Source organism: Symphalangus syndactylus, chromosome 5 (assembly GCF_028878055.3).
Source record: "Symphalangus syndactylus isolate Jambi chromosome 5, NHGRI_mSymSyn1-v2.1_pri, whole genome shotgun sequence".
NCBI classification, from domain to species: Eukaryota; Metazoa; Chordata; class Mammalia; order Primates; family Hylobatidae; genus Symphalangus; species Symphalangus syndactylus.
In genome coordinates, this window is record NC_072427.2 from 85123883 (window position 1) to 85151202 (window position 27320).

Genomic DNA, 27320 nt, shown 5'->3' on the forward strand with positions numbered 1-27320 from the left:
GGGGAGGGTGCGGGGCGTGGGCCGGGGTCTCAGCGGGGGTCGCGGTGGCCCGGGCGCCGTGGGCTGCGTGCGGGGCGCCTGGCAGAACCGTTGCTGTGCAGCGGGTTTCCCGCCGCTAACTTTCCGCCCCAGCCTGCTAATGGGGTGGAGAGTCCCGCCCCCCAGCCTGCCCTCCGCGTCATCCTGGGCCGCCAAGTCCCACCCCCGGGTCTGGAGGAACGCGTGGATCCGGCGTTCGCGCCCAGGCACGTGTTGCTTCGGGACGGGCCAGCCGGCGGGTGAACCCTGCCAGCCACGCGTGGGGCGGGCCCCTGGCGCATCTCCAGGCCATTGTCTCCTGTGCCAGAAGCTTTGTTGGTGCGACTTCCCCTTGGAGCAGCTGTGGGTGCAGATCCAGCGGAGCAATCCCGAGGCGTCTCAGAGAGAGCCTGGACAGCCGCTGGAGCCTTTCCCGAGTGGGTCCTTCCAACACCTCTACAGCAGGAAAGCCATCCCCCTAGGGTCCTGTCCATCGGAAACTCCTGTCCTGGGGAGTCTGGCCTGCCTGGCCTCAGGACACAGGCTAACTAAGCTGGCCCCGAAATCCAGAATGCATCCAGAGGGAAGATGGGATAAAGTCCTTGGAGGTGCCTGTCAGCCGCCCTGTAAAGAGGTGGCCTCCCCCTACGGAGACCCGAGGATTCCCACACAGCCCAGATTCAATCAGCAGAGCCGAGGTCCCTCTGGCCCAGTGCACCTGCCTGCCCTGTCCAGGCCTGGGAGCCAGGCTGCATCTCACTGGCCGCCCTTGCCTGGGTGCCACCTGTGCACTGCTTGCTGCCATTGCTAATTGCTTTCTTTCTGAAGGGGCTTTGGTGGATTTTTATAATTCCAGATAGTACAGTTATCTGTGCTGGACACAGATGAGAAAGAGTGCTTCTCGGGTGTTTGGGCCTGCAGCAGTGATAGCCGGAGGGTCTAATTATGCTGTTAGGAACCCTGAACTTGGTCATCTGAACGGGGGCGGGAGGGTGTGCAATGCTTTCTTCTTCTGTTTAAACTAGCAGGCGTTCTAAAAATGTAACGAACATTCTTGGTTAGCCTTCCAGAGTAGGAGCTGGTTTAAACACGGAATGATAGGTGGCGTTTGCTTTTGTTTTGATTGCGGGTCTCCAGCCTTCTCTGGTGCTTGGAAGGACAGGGCCTGGGTGGGGGTGGTCACTGGGGACAGTGGGGCCGGGGATTTGCGGGGGCTCTTACAACCTTCTCCTGAAGGCAGGGATTCTCGCTGCTTCCCCGTGGCCCTCCTGTCTCGCCGGGGACTTCCTTCAGATGCCGGGAAGAGGCCTCAAGCTGTATGGGACTGGGCTGGGGTCTGGACACTTGGAGTCTAGGCTTCCCCTGGCTTGAGGCTGCATTTCTATGGTGGTGACCAAGTTCCCTATCTTTCCTCTTGGAGGTGGTCTTGGCCGTGATGGCCAAGCATCTGTCAGTGGGCTACGTTCACTGCATGTACGTTGAGTATGCTGGCAGCAGAGGCTGACAGTTAAGACCAGCAGCACCCCGTTGCTGGCTGAGACTCTGGCTGTCTCTCCAAGGAAGGAATGTTCTGGTCGCTTCTGGAGGTGGCACCTTTCAGAACAGTGGGCCCAAGTACCCAGGGCTCCTGGGCCCCTGGGGGTCCTGTGGGTGGGGATCTGACTCCTGCAGCCATGGACTGTGGGCCCAGACCCTGGGCTTACTTCAGCTCCTGATGGCTGCCCGTTGTCTGCGGTGATCTTGTTGCTCTGGTTGTCTGGGGATCGGTGCGCCTGTCTAAACCTGCTGTCGGGTGGGAAAGTGAACTTGACAGGGAGTCCCAGGGCCGAATGGGTCTCCCAGTGGGGAGGAGTGGGTGCAGTCCAAGGTATATCCAGCTCTGCCTGTGGCCTCTCTGGGCATCAGGGTCCTTGGTGACGGAGCCCAACCTTTGTGCACTGATCTTCCCAGCTGTTGACAGGCCCTGAGGAGGCGTGGAAGGTGAGGCCGAGGCAGGCGACCATCAGATCTGCCTCAGCCTGGCAGTGGCCCCTGCCTGCGCTTCCTCCTGCCTGGCCGGCTGTTTTCATTCTGGCCCTTTGAGAACTAGGGTCCTGGCTGCCTCCAATGGAGGGTGCCGGTCCTATCTTCTTCCCAGCTGTGTCCTGCCATGGAGCTCCAGAAACCTCAAGGTTCCCCTAACCCTTCCCCCGCTTCCCTGCAGCCCCCATTGCAAGCCCACCAGCCTCTGCCTCTTAAGGGCTTCCCTGCCGTCACCTGTGTTCCTTTGTCACAGACATGAGTGTGTAGAGGTGTCAAGACGGGACCCCAGATGATGCTGATGGCTTTGCCTAAGTGGCCTGGGGAGGGTCTCTCTCTCTGGTCCCTGAAGGCCACCTCTTTCCTAAGCCTGTGTGTCAGGTTGGGGGCGGTTCAGGGAGCACTTCCAGCCTGAGTGGTCTCTGATACCTGGAGACTGAGTGCTGAGAGCCTGGGGCAGCTTTTCCTAGGGGTCCCTGGACCCCCAAAGCTGGCCTCACATCGAGGGATGCTCTGAGCCCCTGCTGGAGGGTTGGAGCAGACTCTCCTCAACTCCAGACCCTCCGCAGACCCCCCTGCCACCCTCCCAAGTCGGCCCTGTGGCGAGGCACAATTGTCTGACTGTGTCAGCCCAGTGCAGATGGGAGGGCAACCCCGCCCCACAAGGCTGCTCAGCTGCCCTCTGCATGTGCTGCATCCCCACCCCACCTGAGCAGCAGACGGCCTTTCCACGCGCACTCTGCCAGGCCTGGCCTCCGGGAGCAGAGGTCAGCTGATACAGACGTGAGGTGCACCTGTGGGGGACCAGGGCCGGGTCCTGGCCTCACTGGGTTGGCTTGGTGTGGGCGCCTGCCACACTTGTTTATGGCAGTTCACTTTTGACTTACTTGAAAGAGAACTTTACACCGAGGCGTTAAATAGAAACCCAGAGCCACTTGGCACCTGGAGACACGATTCTGATAAGTGGACAGGCTCCTGCCCCACAGCTGGAAGGCATGATTGGTGGTGGTGAGACGTGCTCTTGCCCGCGCCAGAGGAGCCTTTCTCCTGGGCAGAATCAGGACTGAAAGAGACAAGCCCTTGAGTGCGCTGCGTGCTCCGTCACCTGCTCTGGCCGTGTGGGGCGGGGGTGCTGCGGGATGGTCCCCAAGGTTGGATGCATGTTGCCTCGTGGATGAAGGCCCGTGGTCTGGGGTGCTCCATCTGGAACATGTCAGGTCCACTCATGGCTCCTGCCAGCTGCTTTTGTCTAGGGTAACCTGCCTCCGGGGATGTTGGGGTCCCTGGGTTCAGTGGCTGGGCCTCGGCTCCATCCCATCCTCCCTCCCATGCACGTTTCACCCCTGGCTGCCCTCAGCCCCCTCGAGGACACCTGCTTTTCCCTCTGCCCTTCCCTCACTGTGGGTTTGGCCTGCACGCCCTCCTGCCAGGGCATGGGGGCGGGTGCGTTCCCCACGCTTATGTGCAGGATCCGACCCCAGGCTGATGGGGACCTGAGGCTGGTACCTGCAGCCACCCGCTGCTGGCCACTGTGGTGTGACCAGGTGTGTCCCCGGCCTCCAGCAGCGTCCGTTCCTGCCTGTGCCCTCCCTGGGCCACCTGGGTGCCACTAGAGCAGCAGCAGGCACGTGGGCTGCCCTCAGTCCTGTGGGGTGAGGTGTGCCCGCCCGACCGCCACAGCCACACGTACTGCCCAGCAGTGCCATGAGTCTAGTGTGGCCCCAAACCCTAAGTTTTGTTAGTTTAGTTAATATAGTAAGTGAATTCGGTAATTAACTTGGTTTTGATTGGCATTTAAATCACTCCATGTGGCTGGAGACTTCCCTCAGCATCGGAGACCCGGAGGTGGTGACAGCCTGGCCTGGGGGACTCCAGCGTGGCTCAGGTGTGGGTGGCTCCTAGTTTGCTGCTACGGGGTGAGGATGGGTCTGGGGTCTGCATTCGTCTCCAGGGTGGTGTTTGGTCCTGAGTGGTGAGGAAGAGGCCGGCACTGGGCCTCGTTTTGCGGGGTAGGGAGGCCTGCAGACCAACTTCCAAGGTGCCCTGACTCCACCCCTCCTTCCAGGCAGAGCGTCACCTTCGTCCCCTCCGGGGCTACACGTGGCCTGAGCAGCATGGTGCCCTCCAGCCCAGCGGTGGAGAAGCAGGTGCCCGTGGAACCTGGGCCTGACCCTGAGCTCCGGTCGTGGCGGCGCCTTGTGTGCTACCTTTGCTTCTATGGCTTCATGGCGCAGATACGGCCAGGGGAGAGCTTCATCACCCCCTACCTCCTGGGGCCGGACAAGAACTTCACACGGGAGCAGGCACGTGGGCTCCGGGGTGCCAGGGCGGCCGCTTGTGGGTGGGCGGGGAGCAGCTTCAGGGGCCAGGGCACTTTTCCTGTTGGATGCGTGAGCACTTGAGGCTGCAGCGGGTGAGTGGCCGTGTCAGCTGATAATACGGTCCTGGAGGGAACCCGGCTGGGGTCTCACACCCCCTGCAGCGGGCACCATCAGATGGAGGGACCTGGCTTCGGCCTAGTAACCAGGCTAGATAAAAAGTGATATTGTGTCCTGCAGAGAGGGAGGCTGCCCCACCCCCACCCGTCAGGCCAGGCTCATCGGCCCTCCTGGTGAGGAAGCCCACGTCCAACCCTGCTGGGCACCTGCCTTCAACACAGACTTAGTGGCTATTTATCTAAAGAGATTACTGAAGGAATTTTCATTTTACTCAGCCATGAGGACAAAGGGTCTTATTGAAACTGTTCTAATGGACTTATGCCCAGTCACGGGTCTCTCAGGCCACATGAACGGTGGAGGCAGGAGCGGCCGTATCTGAAGCAGTTTCCTCCTGCAGCTGTGGGGTCCTTGTCCATAAGGCACATCCCCATAGAAGGAGCCTGGAAGCCTTTGTGGGGAAAAGCGCTCTCACAGGCCGCCGGCCCAGCTGGTCACCCCGACACCCCATATCAGGGCCCTGGGCCTGCTCACCTGCCCATGCCAGCTGCTGTCCCCATCCTCTGCACCCACATTGCTGTTGCTAGGCATGCCTCTTGTTCCCTGCGTCTCCTGGCCAGAAGCCGGGCCCCCAACCCTCCCAGACCCTAGAATTGTGAAACTGATGTGTAGCCGAGGAGTGTGCTCTTGCAACAGCGGAGGTGCTGTCTTTCCTGCGTGCCCGGCTCGGAGCACCGTGCAATGTGATTGTGTGTTGTCCCACGGCCAGCACTGCTAACCGCCAGGCTGGGTCACTTTCCAGGCTAGGACAGGGTCTTGCCCTGGCTCTGGCTGTCGGTGGTGGGGCTGGAGTGGCAGAGCCATCTCCTTGACCCCTCATGAAGTGCCTTCTGCTCCTGGCCAGTCCGCCCCTCTCCCTGCCACCCACTAACCAGATGGCATCTCTGCTCTTAGTGGAGGGCCACTGTCCACCGCCAAGGTTATTTATAGGGATGAGCATTATGTGTGGCGTTTCCCTTAAAATAACAAAATAAGAAAAGTCTCTAGAGCGAAAATGTTTAAATCCCATCTGCCTGCCCTCTCATGTTGCACATTAACGGATTAAAAAGTAGATTCCAGAAATTAATCCATTCCACCAGGCCTTGGATATCATCAGAGGGATGATGGGTGCAGGCGCTGTGCGCACCTGCCACTTGGTGGGGCCCCCTGATCTCAGCCCCTCTGGCTGCATGAGAGGCCCGGGGAGAGCTTCATCACCGCCCTGCCTCCTGGGGCCCAACAAGAACTTCACATGGGAGCAGGCACGTGGGCGCTGGGGTGCGGGGGTGGCCACCAGTAGGTGGGCGGGGAGCAGCTTCGGGGGCAAGGGAGGCGCGGCCTGCCAGGACTCGCCAGCCCCTGCTGTTGCCGGGCTTGTGTCTAGGAAGTTCACGTAAATGGTGTCTTGTGACCCAGCTTTTGCAAGTTGCTCTCCTGCCCAATCTGGCTTGAGAGACGCTCCACGTGGATTCAAGGCTGTTCTTAAGCTGCGCCTCCTGGGTTGAACTACAAGGTGCTTATCTGCTGCTTTGCTGGAGGTGATTAGGGGATTCTGGCTTCTCCCACTGCAGGTGATGGCTATGGGTAGAGCACGAGCTGGCAGCCTCAGGTGGTGGGCCTTGACCCAGCTGGCCCGGGCTGGGACTTAAATGCTGCTTCCTTCGCAGCCTGCCACAGGCTGCCCGTGTTCCCCTCACCAGCTCGGGTGGGCTGCTGAGCGCCGGCCGTCTGGCCACGGTGAGGAACGCGGTTTCCTTTGCTCACATTTGCTCTGCCTCCATTTCTCCCGCCGTGGGCCGGTGTTTCCTGGCAGCCCTGCAGTTGCTGTCCTCCTTGGACCTGGTTCCCTTTTCTGCCTCCTGGGGACCCCGTGCCCTTGGGATTGGACTGGCTGTGTGTTACATACGGTGTTTCTCTGGAGTTATTTTGGATTTGGCCAAATTTCTCTCCAGGGTTTCTGCTTTGAGTGTCAGCTGAGAGCGCTTTCCTCGGCCGAGTCTGTGAGCTGCTCCTGGGTGGGTTGAGGTTGCCTGGGCCCCCGCTGGAATTGTGCCGTGTGGTGGGAGCTGCAGCCCCCGCCCTCCTCCAGGGAGACCTCCCGGCCCAGGACCCTGTGCACAGCAGTCCCTCCTGACCTGCGGCCGATGCCCCGTTTCCAGCCAGCCCCTGTCGGGTGCCCTTCTGTGGCATCCAGTCCTGCTGCCCCACACCTGGCCCTGCCCTTGTGTCCTGCCTGTCTTCGGGCCTTGTCCCCCTTCCCGACCCCCTGTTCAGAGAAGCCGCCCTGAGGCCGTCTGGGCCTAGATTTGGGCCCAGCTCCCTGCACTCTGCCCATTCAGCTTGGACCCCAACCAAGACCTGTGGAGACCAGGGCCGACGCTGGGCTCAGGCAGCAGGAGGCTGTCCTCGTGTCAGAGCCGTGGCCGCCTGACAGATGCCACCTCCCTGCTGGGACCATTGTGGGGGCCCTTCCCCCAGCAGCCTTGTAAGTGGGACGGAGGTCACAGCTCTGGGCAGAATCTCCCTGCTGTCTGCCTGCCGAGGCTGAGGAAGGGGGAGTAGGGGCCATCGAGGAGGTGCAGGGAGAGGAGCGGGAGGGCTCTGGGTGGGTGTTAGGGGGTGTTCAGGCCCACGTTGACCCCGTGGTCTGCCAAGGGGGAGCTCTACACTCAGACCCTCAACTAAGACCAGGAGGTGCCTGATGAGGCCCAGCCTGCAGAGCCAGCTCCTGGTGGAAGAGGAAATGAGGCATGGTCCATTCATTCAGAGGTGGGTGAGGCTTCTAGCACCCCTGGCCGCCCTTTTCCAGAGAGCCGTGGGGTCTGGAGAGAGCCTCTCTGCTGGCTGTCTACCATTTTGACTCTGGGCTGTGGGCAGGACCTGTGCCCTGGCCAGGGGCTGGGGCTGTCATGCCCCCGCGTGGCCTCCTGTGTCTGGGGGTCGGGGTCCCTGAGGTCCTAGGAGGCCCCCTGCCTCTGAGCCGCTTCTTTCGGAATCTGCAGGAGTTCCCTGGGCTGGCCTGAGGAGGAGCCTCCCCTAGTCGAGCAGGCCATCAGCCAGGAGAGCTTGCCCATGGAGGGGCTGTTTGATGTCCCCAGGACATTGCTGTAAACACAGTGCAGAAGCCGATGGCTGGCCCTGAGGCTCTCTGTGACCCGGTGTGGTCACTCAGCCTCCTGGCACATGACCTGCCCTCAGAGTGTCCTGGAATGTCCTTAGCAGGACGGAGTGCGGGAGGGACCTTGGGTGCCTGGTGCTGCTGGGACCACAGCGTTTGGGTCAGCCTGGCCTCCATGAGGGTGCAGGCTCCGGGGTGTGACCTCAGGGTGCCCTGAGGTGGGGTCTCTGGGCAGCCTTCCCCTGAGCCCCTGGGAAGCTTCTCAGCATGCTGGCCTGGCTGCAGGGTCCTATTGCCCAGCTGTTCACAGTAGCTGGTGGCCAGGCTCTGAGCCTATCGGGCCACACATCTTGGGTGTGCCAGACACGAGGCCGAGAGGCCCTGGGGAGGAGGCGTGGCTCGGCGCAGCACCCCCTGTGCTGACCCAGGGTTTGGTCCTGTCAAGTGTGGCTGGCAGGGGCTGAGGTCACCTGGGACAGCAAAAGTAGGGCTGTGGGGTTGCTGGTGGTCAGGCCTGAGTTGGGTGGGGCCTGCTGGAGGCCCAGAGTCCAGCAGGGCCCTGCTGGCTCACCTGGTACCAACCTCCAGCGGATCTGAGGTGGGGTCTGGTGGGGCCTGTGGGCAGGGCCACCTGCTGACAATGCACCTGGGCCAGGGGAGGCTCCAAGCATAGGGTGGCTCCCACGTCAGTCCCCAGGGAGGGGCAAGGCAAGCGGCTTGGGCCTCACAGGGGTGGGTCCTCTTCCTCTGGACTGTGCTCAGGTGTGCCCAAGTGTGCCCGCAGCAGCCCTGGCCCCTGCCAAGACAGCTGAGGACGTTTGGTGCCTGCCTGGAGTAGAGTCTGGGGCAGTGCCCTCTGACCTTGTCCTGTAGGTGACCTTGTCCTGTAGGAGGTAGCACCCCCAGCCCCATGCCCAGCTCCACGTTCTCATGGAAGGTGGATGTGTGTTGAGGCCACAGGCATGGAAGCCAGGCCTGGAGTGTCCACCAGCAGCTCAGTGGCCAAGGCTGTGGAGCTGGGTTCCCACATAACATGTGATGGAGGAGGTGGGGGTGGGCAGGCTGACAGCCTGTGCTCCGCCTCCTGGGTGGGTGCAGGGTGCCTGCAGGGGCGCTTGCCCCCCTCCTTGCCCCTGGGTTGGAGTCTGGCCTTAAAGACCTTGCTCTGGGGGCAAGTGTGAGATGGGAGTGCGCAGCCCTGGGCCCTCTGCCCTACCCCACGACCTCTCTTTCCCCTTCTTCCCGTTCCTGTCTTTCTTCCCCTGCCGGGTTCCCCTACGAACAGTCCCTCCCACGAACCTGCTGTTCCTGATCCTGCCCTTCCTTTCTGTGTCTTCTGTTTTTGTCTCTCTCCGGGAAGGATGGAAGGAGCTTGTGCTGGTGTGAATGTGTATGGGTTACAGCTGTGTTTTCCATAGTGTTTAAAATGAAATAAAACCATGTTTTTATTCTATTGAAAATAGAGAAGCTGGCTGGGTGTGGTGGCTGGCGCCTGTAATCCCAGCACTTTGGGAGGCCAAGGTGGGCAGATTACCTGAGGTCAGGAGTTCGAGACCAGCCTGCCCAACATGGTGAAACCCCATCTCTACTAAAAATACAAAAATTAGCCCGACGTGGTGGTATGCACCTGTCATCTCAGCTACTCAGGGGGCTGAGGCAGGAGCATTGCTTGAACCTGGGAGGTGGAGGTTGCAGTGAGCTAAGAGATAGTGCCACTGCACTCCAGCCTGGGCGACAGAGCAAGGCTCTGTCTCAAGAAAAAAAAATAGAGAAGCTTAGATGAACAGGATTGTTAATAACGATTCCTTCTGTGGCCACTGCCAGCTTTCTTCAGGCAAATGCTCCCAGGCTCCTGGGACGGTCGGGAGCCAGAGGTCCCTGTTCAGAGAGGACGATGCAATGGGACATGGGACAGGGGCGTGTTGGGGAGGGGTGTCACACCAGGCAGTGTTGGGGCAGGAAGCCGTCAGCAGCCATGACCTCGGGCGGGCTGTGTCCTCCGCAGCCGCAGCATTGCTAACGCCTGGTGGGGCGCACGCCCGCCTGTCCGCAGGTCACGAACGAGATCACACCGGTGCTGTCGTACTCCTACCTGGCCGTGCTGGTGCCCGTGTTCCTGCTCACCGACTACCTGCGCTACACGCCGGTGCTGCTGCTGCAGGGGCTCAGCTTCGTGTCGGTGTGGCTGCTGCTGCTGCTGGGCCACTCGGTGGCGCACATGCAGCTCATGGAGCTCTTCTACAGCGTCACCATGGCCGCGCGCATCGCCTATTCCTCCTACATCTTCTCTCTAGTGCGGCCCGCGCGCTACCAGCGTGTGGCCGGCTACTCGCGCGCTGCGGTGCTGCTGGGCGTGTTCACCAGCTCCGTGCTGGGCCAGCTGCTGGTCACCGTGGGCCGAGTCTCCTTCTCCACGCTCAACTACATCTCGCTGGCCTTCCTCGCCTTCAGCGTGGTCCTCGCCCTCTTCCTGAAGCGCCCCAAGCGCAGCCTCTTCTTCAACCGCGACGACCGGGGGCGATGCGAGACCTCGGCTTCGGAGCTGGAGCGCATGAACCCCGGCCCGGGCGGGAAGCTGGGACACGCTCTGCGGGTGGCCTGCGGGGGCTCAGTGCTGGCGCGGATGCTGCGGGAGCTCGGGGACAGCCTGCGGCGGCCGCAGCTGCGCCTGTGGTCCCTCTGGTGGGTCTTCAACTCGGCCGGCTACTACCTGGTGGTCTACTACGTGCACATTCTGTGGAACGAGGTGGACCCCACCACCAACAGTGCACGAGTCTACAACGGCGCGGCCGATGCTGCCTCCACGCTGCTGGGTACGCGTGCCCTGGTCCCCGAGGCTCCTTCCCCCAGAGGCTCCCCGTCCATCTCCCCCTGCCCCGCGGATCCTTCCCCGGAGGCTCCCCGCCACCTCCCCCTGCCCCGTGGATCCTTCCCCCGGAGGCTCCCCGCCACCTCCCCCTGCCCCGTGGATCCTTCCCCCAGAGACTCCCAGCCACCTCCCCCTGCCCCGTGGATCCTTCCCTGGAGGCTCCCTGCCACCTCCCCCTGCCCCGTGGATCCTTCCCCCGGAGGCTCCCCGTCCATCTCCCCCTGCCCCGTGGATCCTTCCCTGGAGGCTCCCCGCCACCTCCCCCTGCCCCGTGGATCCTTCCCTGGAGGCTCCCCGCCACCTCCCCCTGCCCCGTGGATCCTTCCTTGGAGGCTCCCCGCCACCTCCCCCTGCCCCGTGGATCCTTTCCCCAGAGGCTCCCCCTCCCAGCCCCCTGCCCCGTGGATCCTTCCCGCGGAGGCCCGCCGCCACCTCCCCTGCCCCGTGGATCTTTCCCGCGGAGGCTCCCCGCCACCTCCCCCTGCCCCGTGGCCCCCCAGGGCCGCTGCAACTCCCCATTCCTCCCCTCTCAGGCGCCATCACGTCCTTCGCCGCCGGCTTCGTGAAGATCCGCTGGGCGCGCTGGTCCAAGCTGCTCATCGCAGGCGTCACGGCCACGCAGGCGGGGCTGGTCTTCCTTCTGGCCCACACGCGCCACCCTAGCAGCATCTGGCTGTGCTACGCGGCCTTCGTGCTGTTCCGCGGCTCCTACCAGTTCCTCGTGCCCATCGCCACGTGAGTTCCAGAAGGGTGGGAAGCGGAGGGCGGGCAGGCGCCAGGATCAAGCCCCACGCTTCGCTGGGTGCTCCCACCTTCCTGCCGCGCCCCAGCGGCCCCGCCAGCCACCTGGAGCTGACCAGGGTCCCCGCTTGCCTCTCCCTGGGACCTCGGGCGTCCCTGCCTGTGCCGTCCTGCCGCTCCCCCAGGCCCTCCGTGCTCCTCTCTGAAGCCTGCTGGGCTCACAGCCTTGCCCTGCTCCCAACCCCGCCCTGCTCCCAACCCCACCCTCCAGGCCCCGGGCTGCTGAGGCCCCATCCAGGCAGGAGTGGGAGCACGCACCTGTGTGAGTTCATCCTCAGCTTACACTCACGCCAGGCACTCACACCACACACACACCACACACTCACACATGGACACACACCACACACTCATGAACACACACCCCACAGTCATGAACACACACCACATGCTCACAGATGGACACCCACTACACTCACATGAACGCATCACATGCTTACCCATGGACACACATCACACATAGACACACACCACACACATGGACACACCACATGTTCACGGACACCCACCACACTCACATGAACGCACCATATGCTTACACATGGATGCACACCACAGATGGACACACACCACACACTCACATGGACACACCAGACACAGATGGATACCACATTCACATGAACACACCACATGCTTACACATGGACACATAGCACACATGGACATGCCACACGCTCACAGATGGACACACACCACACACATGGACACAACACATGCTCACACATGGATACACACCACACGCTCACACATGGACACAACACGTTCATACATGGACACACAACACACGCTCACACATGGAGACACCCACACATTGACACACTCCCACCACATACTCAGACTACACACACTGACACAGACACTGACCCTGTGCGCTCACACTGGCCCCTGCCTCCCTGGACCTGTCCCCTCTTTCCTGCCCGCTGGGAGGACTTTGGCCCCAGCCCAGTTCCCCTTCCTGGGCTTCCCCTCCGGGGTGGCCCCCGAGCCCATCTCTCTCCCTCCGTGGGTCATCCTCCTGGGGCTTTTGCTAGTCACGAGCCTGTTTGAGCTGAGAAGCGCCCTCCTGACCCTTGCATTGTGCCCTCTGCGTCGGAGGCCTCACCTCTGCAGCATCCTGCCTGGATGTGCCCGGCCCTGTACGTCCCCATCCTCCCCGCATGCAGGCAGTAGTCTCCTGGCATGGGTAGCCCGGCCCACCCTTTTCTCCGGCCCCTGCCATACTTGGGGCCCCTTCTGCTCCTGTGTGGCCACCTTCTCCATGCTCCCCGAGGCCCACACTGGGCTCCTGCCGTCCCTGGCTTGTGAAGGCCCGGCGTGATCTTGCTGGGGCCCCCCTCCCTGACCTGCCAGCACTGTGGAAAGGGCCAGAGCCTCTGCTGACGTGCCGTCCCATTACTGCGTCCAGGGGAACAAAGCCCGAAAGGTTTTAGTTATAAAGTCACTGATGCCCATCGCAAAAAAATCTCATACGGTGCAGCAGCGTGCAAAGCAGAAAACCGCTGTTTGCTACGGGGAATCCCAGCATTTTCTGCTTGTCTGTGTTGGGTTGATGTCAGACACAGATGCAGGTGGTCACTCCTGGTCATGAGTGGTGGGCCTTACAACCCATCCCCAGTCTGTGGGTAAAGTCACCATTTCCATTTTTCTTACATGAGGAAAACACTGAGATGAATGCCCTTCTACCTACATTTTTGTTTCCAAATTCTAATAATGACCCTCAGGTGGATTCCTGGAAGGGGAATGGCCAGGTTGGAGAGTATGTGCTTTTGAAAGAAGGTTTCTGTGAATATTGCAGGTACCCTGCAGGCCGGCACGCGGTCTTCCTCCCTGTCAGGATGGTGGAGTGGCCTCCCCACCCTCCCTGAGCCCCTGACGGGCCGGCTGGGCTCCCAGCCTTTCCTTAACCAGAGTGAGGCCGGCCGGCCTGCTGTGGACTGAGTGGCGCCTGTGTGTCTCCTGACTGTGTTGGGACTCGCTTCCCTCCCTGCTGATCTGGGGAGCATTCATCTGTATCATGTATTTCCAATCACTTGTGCCCCCATCACGCCCCACACTCGTTTGCCTTTAATTCAACTCACAGTGTTTTCTGAGTGTCCTTGGAAGCACCCTGGGAGCTGGCCTGGGTTCTGCCCCGCCCAGCGCCGGCGTCCAGAAGCTCGTGTTTGTGTTGGGTCCTCCCTGTTGTTTGTCTGCCCTTCATCCCACTGACCTGCTCACCGGGACCTCTGTGTGCTTCCTGTCCTCCCTGCTGTCCGCCCACCTGCCTGCCCCCCCCCGCCCCGTCTCCACTGTCCCCAGTGTCCCCCTGTCAACACTGCCCGGCAGCACAGACCCCTCTGCCCTTCTCTAAAGGGTTTCTGTGCATTTTTGTTTACCTTTTCTTCAGGTGAACTTTAGGACATTTTTCGTCCAGTTATTTTTTTTTTAAGCACTTTGCGGATTTTAATTGGAACTGCATCCAAAGACTAGTTTCTTTTTTTTTTTTTTTTTTTTTTTTTTTTTGAGACGGAGTCTCGCTCTGTCACCCAGGCTGGAGTGCAGTGGTGCGATCTCGGCTCACTGCAAGCTCCGCCTCCCGGATTCATGCCATTCTGCCTCAGCCTCTCCGAGTAGCTGGGACTACAGGCGCCCGCCACCATGCCCGGCTAATTTTTTGTATTTTTAGTAGAGACGGGGTTTCACCGTGGTCTCGATCTCCTGACCTCGTGATCCGCCCGCCTCGGCCTCCCAAAGTGCTGGGATTACAAGCGTGAGCCACCGCGCCCGGCCAAAGACTAGTTTCTTTGCAGAGCACCAGAAGCCTGGCGTGTCACCTCTCCACGTCAGGAATGTGGTACCTTCATTCCTGGACATGTTCATGCCACCGCTTACCTCCAGGGCCTGCCATAACTGGCTGCCACTCACCTCCAGGGCCTGCCCTGCCTGGTTGCCACTCACCTCCAGGGCCCACCCTGCCCGCTGCCACTCACCTCCAGGGCCCGCCCTAACCTGCTGCCACTCACCTCCAGGGCCCACTCTATCTGGCTGCCACTCACCTCCAGGGCCCGCCCTGCCCAGCTGCCACTCACCTCCAGGGCCCACTCTATCTGGCTGCCACTCACCTCCAGGGCCCACCCTGCCCGGCTGCCACTCACCTCCAGGGCCCACTCTATCTGGTGCCACTCATCTCCAGGGCCGGCCCTGTCTCCAGGCCCCCCCTCCCCCCCAACTGCCACTCACCTCCAGGGCCCGCCGGGCTATACCCGGCTGCTACTCACCTCCAGGGCCCGCTCTGCCCAGCTGCCACTCAACTCCAGGGCTCCCCCTACCCAGCTGCCACTCAACTCCAGGGCCCCCCCCACCCAGCTGCCACTCAACTCCAGGGTCTGCCTTGCCTGGCTGCTGCTCATTCACCGACTCTGTGGTTTCACTGCTCTTCTAATTTATCAAACATTTAATCATGAAAGACTTTCGTTCCAGACTTTTCTGTCTGTGCCCAGAGGTTCTCTTGATGATTTTCTGAGTGTTTTGAGATGCCTGTGACCTGGTCTGTCCCAGAGCTCATGGGAGCCCTTCCAGCCATCTCAAGTTTGTGTTTTGTGACACCCATTGTATAGGTTCAGCATCCCTAATCAAAACAGCTAGAATTCAGCCAGGCGCAGTGGCTCACACCTGTGATCCCAGCACTTTGGGAGGCCGAGGTGGGCGGATCACCTGAGGCCAGGAGCTCAAGACCAGCCTGGCCAACATGGTGAAACTCTGTCTACTAAAAATACAAAAATTAGCTGGGCGTGATGGCGCATGCCTGTAATCCCAGCTACTCGAAAGGCTGAGACAGGAGTATTGCTTGAACCCAGGAGGCAGAGGTTGCAGTGAGCTGAGATTGTGCCATTGCATGCCTGGGCAACAGAGTGAGAATCCATCTAAAAAAAAATAATAACAAAAAAAAATCCAGAATTTGAAATACTCCAAAATCTGACAGTTTTTGAGCACTAGAAAGACAACCCAGTGGAAAATCCCACACCTGACCTTGTTTGACGAGTCTCAGAACACAGTCAAAAGTTTCTTCATGCACAAAATTACTGCAGAACTCAGGGTGAGGCCCTAGGCAGTAGCAGGCAACCCCTTTGCTTGCAAATGTCTGTTAGGTATTATATAAACTCACCTCTGGCTGTGTGTATACAGTGTATGTGAGCATAAATGAATTTTGTGTTTACACTTGGGTTCCATCCTCAAGATATCTCATTGTGGATATGTGAATATTCCAAAATCCAAAACGTCTGGTCCCAGGCATTTTGGATAAGGGACCCTCACTCTGTACTGAGCCAGGGGGATGCGGCAGCTCCCAAAATGGCCCCTCGAGGGTGGCCTGGGTGCTGGCTCCTGCCTGGCAGGGGCGGGCATGTGTGGGAGAGATGGGGGCCTGGTGGGGGGCTTGTGCGTGCCCTGGGACCCCATGGCTGCTGGGCGGGTCATGGGCTGGTGGGAGCCAGGCTGCAGGCTCTTCCCTGTGGCTGCTTCTCGTTCTCCCAGCAGCGCCTGATCTGCCCACTCTTCCCGTTCAGCTTTCAGATTGCATCGTCTCTGTCTAAAGAGCTCTGTGCCCTGGTCTTCGGGGTCAACACGTTCTTTGCCACCATCGTCAAGACCGTCATCACTTTCATTGTCTCGGACGTGCGGGGCCTGGGCCTCCCGGTCCGCCAGCAGGTGAGCCCATTTCAGGCCTGCGTCCTCGGGGATGGAAGCTACTTGTGGGGACGCTGTCAAGGCCTCCTGGTGCCCGCCTGATGTGGAGCCCACTGTGGGCTGGGGGCACAGGGTGCGGGCCTGGGGCTTCCAGTGGGACACACCAGGCCAGCGAGAGCAGGAAGAGAGGGAGACCCCATCGGGGCTCCGTTGTTGTGGGCGGGAGCCTCCGTCAGGCCCTGGGCCTCGGTGGGAGCGACTGAACCTCTGCTCGCCACGGCAGAGCTGTCCCTGTCTCCGCTCTCTGCCTGTGGCCGCCGGAACTTGGTGTCCTTGAGTCCTGGCTAGAGGCCACGTGAGCTTTGTTCTCTTCAGGAAGGAGAGCTGAGCAGAGTCACTCAGCAGTGTTGGCGCGCAGGCCTCTGCGGGTGCCCTCCCCTTTCCCACCTCTCGCGGGCCTTTGCTGCTTCTGAGAAGAGCTGGAAAAACACATTTAACTCCTGAGGGTCCCAGCCAAGGACGGGTCTCCGAGTGAGCTGGAATCAGCCATGGTGGGCGTGGTGTGAGAGGTCATTCCAGGCTCCTCGGGACTGCCCCAGCCTGCAGCTAGACAGATGCCCTTGGCAGGTGGGACAAGGGCTTTGTCCACCTGGGGCCCAGGTCTTACTGGGCAGGAGGACTGTCAGGGTTAGCCCTGATCCTCTGAGGGTGCTGAGTCTGTTCAGCCTCAGTGACTCCAGAGCTCAGGGTGAGGCCCGGGCAGTAGCAGGCATCCCCTTCGGCTCGCAATGCCTGTTAGGTGAGGATGGCTGTTGCTCACTCATCGAAACGCATTCTTCAGCCCAAGAGTGTCATTAGGGCCTGTCCACACTGGCAGGCCACGTGGCCCTGTTCCACAGAGCCCTCTGGGTACAATGCCCCCAAGCCTAGGTGTGAACACTTGGGGCAGGTGAGCCTCCGAGGCCCGGGGGTGAATACTCAGGGCGGGTGACCTTCCAAGGCCTGGGGGTAAACGCTCGGGGCAGGTGAGCCGCTGACGCACAGGGGTGAATGTGTCCAGGTCTGGCCTGGGTGGACACAGCCTCCTGGTGGCTGGGCTGGTCTCAGGTCTGCAGAAAGGGGGCCCAGAAGGCTTCTATTGAAGGCATGGCCCCAGGGCGGGGTGCCGGCAGCAGTCCAGCTGGCTTTGGAGGGGCTCCAGCACCCGGGAGCAGGTCCTCCCCATTCTTGGAGCCCTGAGTTACCTCTGTCCCCGGACGGCAGTGGCTGCCAGCATGTATGGTCAGGGAGCGCCTGTCCCAGGAATACTCCAACAGCCCTGTGTGGCCCCAGCTAGGCTGGGCCTGGCTTCTGACCTGCCTCTGGGTGCTGACTGCCCCTGACTACCGTGCCCGCCCCACCTCCATCCCTCTGTGACTGCCTCTTGTTCAGCCCCTGGCAGCTGGAGGGGTAGATGCCTGAGGGCCCTTTGGGGACCCTGTGCGTGTGCTCCCCTGCAGCTGCCCTGTGGAGGGGACCCCTCACAGTGGGCTTCTGAGGGCCCATGGGGGCTTGGTGCAGGGGGTGGAGCAGTTCTTCCCCAGAGGGTTGGTCACGAGGAAGCCCTTTCCCTTCCTCAGCTGGTCCTGGTCCTGGTCCTGGTGTGGCCGCAGAGGCCGTGGGGGAGACGGCTCTGGGGAGGTGGAGGCAGGTTCTGGCCTGTGGTTCCTGGCTGCCTCTTGTCACATAGAAAAGAAACACATGGACTTTTCTCTGGCTGGTTCGATTTCTAGGTTAAAAAGTAACTAGTGGGGCGTTTTGCTCATGGCTAGACATCCTGTTGACTCCAGAGGAGGTGGTGCCGGCTCATCTTGCCCCCCCCCCCCCACCACCACCACTGCCTGTTACTGGGTGCCGAGTGTCCACTCTCGTTCCTCTAGCATGGGGAGAACAGCTGGGCCAGGAGTTCAGGCTTGGTTGGGGGTAGAGTCTGGAGATGGGTGGGAGCAGTGATGGAGCACAGGAGGACAGACAGGCCTAGAGCTTGCCTGGGTTTGCCTGCTTTTTAAATTAAGCTTTATACTTGGGTAATCTTATATTCACATGCTGTTTAATAAATACTACAGGGAGATCCATGTACCCCGTACCCAGTACCCAGTTTTTGCAGTGGTTACATCTTGCAGTTCTGTAGCACATCACGACCAGCATGGTGACAGTCAGGATCCAGAACATTCTATCCCCACAGGGATCCCTCACGCTGCTCTTTATAGCCATGGCCCACCCTACTCCCAGCCTCACCTCCTCTTTAACCCCTGGCAACCACTACCCTCTTCTCCGCTTATATGATTTTGTCATTTCAGGAGTGTTGAATAAACACAGCTATGCATTGTGTATCGTTTAGGGATTGGCTCTTTTCACTCAACATTGCTCTCTGAACATTCATCCAGGTTGTTACTGTGGCTCTAGCTGATTCCTTCTTGCTGCTGAGTGGTGTTCCAGGGTGTAGATACAGCACGCTTTCTTTATTCACCATTCTAAGACTTGTTTCCAGTGTAGGGTATTACAAATAAAGCTGCTACAGACATTCTTTTATAGGTTTTTGTGTGAATATAGGTTTTCCTTTCCCTGGGACACACACCCAGAAGTGCAAGTGCTGGGTCGCCAGGTAGTTGCCTGTTTCTTTCCAGGAAAGCCGCAGGGAAGCAGCCCACTTTCCGTAGCAGTGGTACCGTTTTATATCACCACCAGCAGACTTCGAGAGATCCAGTCACAGCGTCTTCAGTATGTCGTGTTGCCACTAGTTTTTATTTTGGCCGTTGTGATAGGTGTAGTGATATTTCATTGTGGTTTTAATTTGCATTTCCCTAGGGCATAATGTTGTTTTAATTTGCATTTCCCTGGTGGATAATGATGTTGAACATCTTTTTATGTCCTTATTTTCCATTTGCAAAATCTTCACGTCTTCTGCCCATTTTCTCATTGGATTGTTCATTTTTATACTCTTGAGTTTTAAGCATTGTTTGTGTATTCCAGATATTAGTCTTTCGTTGGATATATATAGTTTGCAGTTTTTTTTTCAACTCTGTAGCTGGTCGTCTCATCTACTTAATGTGGTCTTTTACAGAACAAGTGTTTTTTAACTCCCATGAGGTCTGATTTAACAGTTTTTCCTTTTATGGAAACTCTTTGCCTAGCCCTGAATTCAGAAGATTTTCCTCAAATTTCTTTTTTAAAGTTTCGTGTTTTTACATTTAAGTCTCTGATCAGCTTTGAGTTAATTTTTGTATAAGATGTGAAGTTTAGGTTGAGGTCACTTTTTTTTTGGCCTGTGTGTATCCATTTATTCCAGCATCATTTGTTGAAAAGACTTAGCTCTCCCCATTGAATTACTTTCGCACCTTTGTCAAAAGTTGGGCATATTGCTGGGCGCGGTGGCTCACGCTTGTAATCCCAGCACTTTGGGAGGCCGAGGTGGGCGGATCACGAGGTCAGGAGATCGAGACCATGGTGAAACCCCGTCTCTACTAAAAATACAAAAAAATTAGCCGGGCGTGGTGGTGGGTGCCTGTAGTCCCAGCTACTTGGAGAGGCTGAGGCAGGAGAATGGCGTGAACCTGGGAGGCGGAGCTTGCAGCGAGTGGAGATTGCACCACTGCACTCCAGCCTGGGCGACAGAGCGAGACTCCGTCTCAAAAAAAAAAAAAAAAAAAAAAGTTGGGCATATTTACGTGAGTCTGTTTCTGGGTTCTTTATCCTGTTCCGTTGAACTATGTTTACTCTTGTACCAGTATCACAGTCTTGGTTATGAAGCTTTATAGCAAGCTTTGAAACTGGATAGACTGATTCCTCCAACTTCTTTTTATTCAAAATTGTTTTGACTATTATAGTTTCTTTGCCTTTCCATATACATTGTAGAGTAATCTTGTCTATGTCTGCAAAAATTCTTGCTCAGATTTTGTCAGGAATTGCAATTAAGCCAGTGTATCAATTCTGGGAGAACTGACGTGTTTACTGTGTTGTTTTCCAATCCATGAACATGGTATATCTTTCCATTTATTTAGATCTTTGATTTCTTTCAGCATTTTGTAGTTTTCAGTATATGAGTACTATACATGTTTTTAGTTTATACTTTTTTTCAAGTAGATCAAACCATATTTTGAAATTTGTTATCTGCATTAGTCTGTTTGGGCTGCTGTAGCAAAATATCACAAACTGGGTGACAAACAACAGAAATATATTCTCTCACAGTTCTGGCGGCTGGAAGTCTGAGATTAAGGTGTTGGCAGGCTGGTTTCTCCTGATGCCTCTGTTCTGGGCTTGCAGGTGGCGTCTTCGCCCTTTGTCTTCATATGGTCTTTTTTTCTGTGTATATGGTCCTCCCTGGTATCTTTTTTTTTTTTTTTTTTGAGATGGAGTTTCGCTCTTGTTGCCCAGGCTGGAGTGCAATGGCGCGATCTCGGCTCACCACAACCTCCTCCTCCTGGGTTCAAGCAATTCTCTTGCCTCAGCGTCCCAAGTAGCTGGGATTACAGGCATGTGCCACCATGCCTGGCTAATTTCATGTTTTTAGTAGAGATGGGGTTTCTCCATGTTGGCCAGGCTAGTCTCGAACTCCGGACCTCAGGTGATCCGCCCGCCTCGGCCTCCCAAAGTGCTGGGGTTACAGGCGTGAGCCACTGCGCCCGGCTAGTGTCTGTCTTCTTATAAGGACATCCAGTCAGGTTGGAGTAAGATGCCGTCCTTGTGACCTCATTTAACCGTAATTACCTTTTGAAAGGCCCTGTCTTCAAATGCAGTGACATTGCGAGTTAGGGCTTTAACATATGAATTGGGTGATGGGTTCACAATTCATTCCATAATAGTGTATACATGTTCATTGCTAGTGTATAGAAATATAGTTGATACTTGTGTGTTTATCTTGTATACTGCAATTTTGCTGAACTTATTAGTTGTAGGAGGCTTTTCCATTTTTTGGTCTTTGTTTTTTAAATTCCTTGAGATTTTCTCTGTAGATAATTATGTCATCTGCAAATATTTCTTCGTTTCTGACCTGTATATCTTTTATTTCTTTTTCTTGACTTAGTGCACTGGCTGGAACTTTATTAATTCTTTCTTTCTGCTTGCTTTAGATTTATTTTGCTCTTTTTTCTAGGTTCTTGAGGTGAGATATTGATTTGAGACCTTTCCTCTTTTCTAATTTATGCATCTAATGCTATAAATTTCCCCACTCAGTACTGCTTTAGTTGCATCCCACAAATCTTAATAGGCTGTGTTTTCATTTTCATTCATTTCAGTGTGTTTTTTGATGCATCATTATTTCAAATTTTGTTGTTTAATTTCCAGGTGTTTTGAGATTTTCCTGTTATCTTTCTGTTATTAATTTCTTTTTTGATTCTATTGTGATCAGAAAACACATTATTATTTCAGTTCTTATAAATTTAAGATTTGTCTTATGACCCAGAATATTATCTGTTTTGATATACCGTGAACACTTTGAAAGAATGTATATTCTGCTTTTGGGTGGTGTGTTCTGTAAATGCTGATCAGATCCTGTTGGTTGATGGTATTGATTTCCTCTCAGTTCTTGTGGATTTTCTGTCTAGTTTTATTATTATTGAGAGGGGGTATTGAAGTCCCCTAGGTATAATTGTGGATCTGTTTCTCCTTTCAGTTCTGTCGTGTTTTTGCCTCACGTATTGGCAGCTCTTTTGTTTGTTGCATACACGTTTGGGATTGAAATTTGTTTTGGGAGGCTGACTCTCTTGTCAATTGTGCGATAGTGGGATTACATCTCTCTTGTCAATTGTGCGATAGTGGGATTACATCTCTCTTGTCAATTGTGCGATAGTGGGATTACATCTCTCTTGTCAATTGTGCGATAGTGGGATTACATCTCTCTTGTCAATTGTGCGATAGTGGGATTACATCTCTCTTGTCAATTGTGCGATAGTGGGATTACATCTCTCTTGTCAATTGTGCGATAGTGGGATTACATCTCTCTTGTCAATTGTGCGATAGTGGGATTACATCTCTCTTGTCAATTGTGCGATAGTGGGATTACATCTCTCTTGTCAATTGTGCGATAGTGGGATTACATCTCTCTTGTCAATTGTGCGATAGTGGGATATTACGTAACATCCTTCTCCGTCTCTGCTGTCCCTGCTTTTTTTTTTTTTTTTTTTTTTTTTTTTGCTTGGAAGTTTATTTTACCTGACGTTAATATAGCCACCCCTGCTTTCCTTTGATTAATGTTCGCATGATACATCTTTTTCCATCGTTTTACTTTCAACCTTCCTATCTTGGTATATTGGAAGTGAGTTTCTTGTAGACAGCATGTGGTTGAGTCATGTTTTTAAATCTACTTTGCTAATCTCTGTCTTACAGTTGGTGCATTTAGACCATTTATATTTGATGTGATAATTTGTATATTAGGACCTAAGTCTGCCATTTAGTTTTTAACTTTTCATTTATTCTCTGTTTTTAGTTTCTGTTTATATTTTTTGCAGCTTCCAGTGGGTTACTTGTACATCCTTTAGAATTTTGTTTGGTTTATCTATTGTGTTTTTGAATGTACTTAGTATAGCTTTTTTGGTTGCTTTATGTATTACATTAATACATAAAGTTTGAGTGAAGTATAGAAACTTTGCCTTCCTTTATGTCACTTTATCATCTCTTGCTTTACAGTACAATTATCTTAAATATTTTCTCTACATACCTTTATTGCTACATAAGAAAATATTGTAATTTTTGCATTAATCATCAAACATATTTTAGAAAACTAAAGAAGGAAAGTCTGTTTTATTTACCCATAATGTTGCCTACTGTGGTATTTCCCCTTTCCTGTTATTTCAAAATTCTTTCCTTCTTTAGTAATTTCCTTTCTGTTTAGAGAACTTGTTTTTTGTTTGTTTGTTGTTTGCCATTATTTTAGATAGATCTGCTGGTTACATATTTCTTCTCTTAGTTTTTCTTCATCTGAGAGTGTCTTGATTGCTCTTTTATTCTCAAAGGATGTTTTCACTGGATAAAGGATGTTTTCACTGGATATAGGATGTTGGGTAGACAGTGTTCTTTCTTTTAGCCTGTGAGAAATGTGGTGCCCCTTCCTCATAGCTTTCAGGATTTTTGATGAGAAATTACTGTTATTCAAATTGCTTGCCCGTAAAGTGTCATTTTTCTTTGGCCACTTCCAAGATTTTTTCTTTATTTTTATCATTAGCTTATAGGAGTTTGAATATGGTATGTGTTGGTGTGATTTTGTTTGGGTTTTCTATTTGGGGTTTGCTCAGCTTCATGAATCTGCAGTGTACATCTCACCAAATTTGGGAAGTTTTCAACCATTATTTCCTGAAATGCTTTTTGAACCTCACTCCTTTTCTCCTCTTTTTCTAGAACCCCCATGTCACAAATGTTAGATCATGTTATGTAGTCCCACAAGGAATGAGGCTTCGTTCACCTTTTTCAGTCCATTTTTTCTTTTGTTCAGGTTGGATAATTTCTATTGTTCTACCTCCAGTTCATTGATCATTGATCATTTCTCTGCCTCTTCTATTTTTTTTTGTTTGTTTGTTTTTGTTTTTCTTTGAGGCGGAGTCTTGCTCTGTCACCCAGGCTGGAGTGCAGTGGTGCTATCTCCGCTCACTGCAAGCTCCGCCTTGCGGGTTCACGCCATTCTCCTCCCTCAGCCTCCCAAGTAGCTGGGACTACAGCCACCCGCCACCACGCCTGGCTAATTTTTTTTGTATTTTTAGTAGAGACGGGGGTTTCACCGTGTTAGCCAGGATGGTCTCCATCTCCTGACCTCGTGATCCGCCCATCTTGGCCTCCCAGAGTGCTGGGATTACAGGTGTGAGCCACCGCGCCCGGCCTATTTTGTTGTTGAGATGATTCATTAAGTTTTTAAATTTTGATTATTGTATATTTCAGTTCTAAATTTTTTTTATTTCTCCTATTTCTTTGCTGAGACTGTGTTTTTTCATTTGTTTCCGGCATGTTTGTTATTGTTCACTGAAGCATTTTTTATGGTTGCTGCTTTAAGATCTTTCTTGGCGAATTCTGCTGTCTCTGTTGTCTTAGTGTTGGTGTCTATTCATTGTCTTTCAGTTTGAGATCTTTGTGGTTTAGTGTGCCAAGGGATTTTGTAGTGAGATGCAAGCATTTTGGGTATGATGTAATTTCAGCATCCTGTTGTGGCTGACGCAGCTCCTGCAGGTCAAGTGGGGTGTGCACCTCGCTACAGGCAGGTGGGGTGGAAGTCCAGGCTCTCACTCAGCCTTTGTGACACCTGAGGGAGGGTGGGTGGCTGGGTGGGGGCTCCTTGTTGCCAGGCAAGGATGGGAGTCCAGCTCCCCTCGTGGCCCCCTTGATGCCCCTGGGGTTGGGACATTCTCATTATTGCTGGGTGGGTGAAAGTCTGGACTCTCGGCTTGACCTCCTCTGACACGCCCCTAGCATGGAGGGGGACGGGCACGCTCTTACTACTGGGTGAGGATAAGAGGCCAGGCTCCCCACATGGTCTCCACTGACTCCATGAGGCTTTAGGCGTGCCAGCCTAGGGTTCCCTGTGATCTCTGCTGACTCCATGGGGGCGAGGGCGGGCGTCTTTACCAGCCAGTGGGAGTGGAAGCTCTAGTGCCCCCTGGTGTTGTCTGACACCACCGCGCAGGGGACTCGGGGGTCCTTGTTACAGGCTGGGGAGGGTGGGGGGTCCTTGCTGACGTGGTGGGTGGAGCCGAGGTCTGGTGTCTGGGGGGGAGCAGGGCGATTCCTGTTGAAAGGTCTTTCCTCATGTTGGGCTGCCCCTTCCCTGGGTTAGGCCAGAGAGAGCTGCTTCCACGGGCTCTTTTTCCTGCATCTGTTGGCTTTTCCAGCCTGCTGCCTTCTTCAGTTTCAAAATATCTGAGGCGAAAAGAAAAGCCCCCAGGGAGCTCTGCGTGGCGCAGTCTGCCCTTGCGTGGCACAGCTCCCCAGGCCCCGAGGGCCAGTCTGCCCTCTTCACTGCTGCTTTCACAGTCTTCCCAGGTGTTTATCTCAGTGTCTTGAGTATGAGAAGAGCAGGGAGAAGCGTGTCAGCCCCATCTTCCTGAGTTTGCTTTAAAAACAGCTTTCCTGGAAGGGTGCCGGTGCCGAGGGGCTGCAGGGATTCTGGCCTGCGGGTGTGGAGCCGGGGCCTCAGGGGTCTTGGGCGTCCGGACTCACTGGGCTCTGCCCACAGATGTCCTGAGGGCACTGCAGCCTCCTGAGCCCTCTGCACCTCTGGGAATGATCAGGTCCCTCCCTGGTGTCCCAGGGACATCTCCAGTCCCTCCTGCCCCTGGCAGCTGTGAGAATCAGGAGAGATGTGGCCACTGCTGGTGCCACTCCTTCTGGTCATCGTAGCACAGCTTCCACTGCCGAGGTGGAGACGGGCTCCATGTGCAGGCTGCTGAGGGGTCGCTCTGGGCGTGAAGCCCTGGGGATCAGCTCCCGGTCACCTGCTGTGGCTCTCCTCACCCTGCTCTGCCAGGCAAGACGTTCTGGCTCTCATGGGCGCCCTTCCGCTGTCTCAGCACCATGGGTGGGCAGCAAGCATCACCAAGCAGGGGCCTCGGGAGCAGACCCTGCAGGCCACGCAGAAGCAGGCCACGCAGAAGCAGGCCACCTGCCAGGTTCCGAGGGGTTCTTGGGAAATGGTGGGAGCCCCTCTTCAGGCCTGTGCCAGGCTGTGGAGGTAAGGGGGGCTGTGGTAAGCACTGTGGCACCTGCTCCCGGGGCTGGCCTGACTGCTGTGCAGTGTTCAGGGTCAGCCTCTGAGCTGGAGGAGAGTGAGCCTGGGAGCCGGCGTCGGGGTGTAGGGTGCCAGTGTCCCAGCCAGGCCCTCCCCACCGGCCTCACCCGCCTCACCCGGCCTCTCTTTCCAGTTCCAGTTATACTCCGTGTACTTCCTGATCCTGTCCATCATCTACTTCTTGGGGGCCATGCTGGATGGCCTGCGGCACTGCCAGCGGGGCCACCACCCACCGCAGCCCCCAGCCCAGGGCCTGACAAGTCCCATGGAGAAGGCAGCACAGGCACTGAGCGTGCAGGACAAGGGCCTCGGAGGCCTGCAGCCAGCCCAGAGCCCGCCGCTCTGCCCAGAAGACGGCCTGGGGGCTGTGGGGCCAGCCTCCCTGGAGCAGAGACAGAGGGACCCAGCCCTGGCCCCAGCCCCGCAGGCAGCTGGATTCCTGAGCCCAGTGACAGCCCCTTCCGCCTGCACTCTGTGCTCCGCCCAAGCCTCAGGCCCTGACGCTACAGATGAGACTTATCCCCAGCCGGCTGTCCATCCTCCTGGTGTCAGCAAGCTGGGTTTGCAGTGTCTTCCAAGCGACGGTGTTCAGAATGTGAACCAGTGACTCTTGGGTGCCCCTGTGGTAACTTTGCAGGTGGCCCTCAGTGCATCCCCATGACCCCTGCCTCGAGGGCCGCCTGCCTTAGCCGTGGAGGCCTCTGCTTATCCTGCTGGCAGGCCCCCTAGGATTCCCCCTGCCCTGTGCTGCACTCTGGCGGTGGCCACATGTGCTGGCGACACTCAGGGCAGCTGCCTGGCCATGCTGTCCCTGTGCTGTGCCCCGCGGGCTTTGGTTGCTGGAAGAGGTGGGTGGTGGGCTTCTGCGTCCACCAGGCCTCACTGGCTCATGCCCCTTGGGGGGCTTGAGACAAATCCTTTCTGCCCCCCAGGGCTGGCAAAGTGGCCTTAGATACCAGCTCAGGGGACACTGGCCCCACAGGAGTTGTGAGCCCTCTAGGGCAGGGTGGGAGCCGGGACCCTCAGGTGTAGCTGAGCTGTGACATTGCTGGTCATCCTTGGTGCTCTTGCTTTTTGAAAGATGCTTTTTTTTTTTTTTTAACTGACGTAGAATGAAGAACTGCATGTGGCTTCTCTGTCTGTGGAAAAGCCATCTCAGGTTGGCGGCAGACGCATCGTCATCAGAGGGGAGCAGCGGCTCTGGTCCTCGGAGCTGGTTCCTGTCTCCCACCCTAAGGGCAGCCCTCCATCGTCCTTTCTGTCCTTCTGAAGTGTGTTCATCCTGACCTGTGGGTCCTCAGCTGCACCCACACTCGTGCCAGCCCGGAGAGGACTGGTCCCGGTCACCGCGGACGTGCTGGCCTTGGTACGTGCCAGGCTTGCCTGGGCTGGGGAGCCTTGTGGGACTGCCTTTGTGGTGGGCGCTGGGGAAGTACGTCTCAGCGGCCTCAGGGTCTAAGGAGCGCTAGTGCCTTATCCACAGGTGCAGGACCATCTGATGTGATGTGAACTCTTCCCACATACATTAAACACACTTGATAAGTGAGTGTGCGCAGGGCTTCTGATTCCAGGCCGGCCTGGCCTGGGGATTGAGGGTCAGCAGTCAGTGAGGCCA

At 56.1% G+C, this 27320-nt stretch overlaps 1 protein-coding gene across 13 annotated transcripts in view; it reads left to right on the forward strand.

Annotated features, from left to right (window-relative positions):
• The window catches only part of SLC19A1 (solute carrier family 19 member 1), a 47204-nt gene extending 19953 nt beyond the window's left edge, over nucleotides 1-27251 (forward strand). For 2 of the 13 annotated variants that reach the window (XM_055279962.2, XM_055279961.2), the window contains exons 2-6: nucleotides 4103-4340; nucleotides 9683-10442; nucleotides 11032-11233; nucleotides 15840-15981; nucleotides 25839-27251. In XM_055279962.2, the coding sequence (XP_055135937.2) occupies nucleotides 4152-4340; nucleotides 9683-10442; nucleotides 11032-11233; nucleotides 15840-15981; nucleotides 25839-26312 (1767 nt within the window). In that variant the 5' untranslated portion in view covers nucleotides 4103-4151 and the 3' untranslated portion in view covers nucleotides 26313-27251. Of the gene's footprint in view, nucleotides 1-67; nucleotides 456-4102; nucleotides 4341-5841; nucleotides 9020-9682; nucleotides 10443-11031; nucleotides 11234-15839; nucleotides 15982-25838 lie in introns of those variants that run through there. The other 11 variants (XM_063640479.1, XM_063640478.1, XM_055279965.2 and 8 more) reach the window with 11 other exon arrangements.
• The last annotated feature ends 69 nt before the right edge of the window (nucleotides 27252-27320 follow it).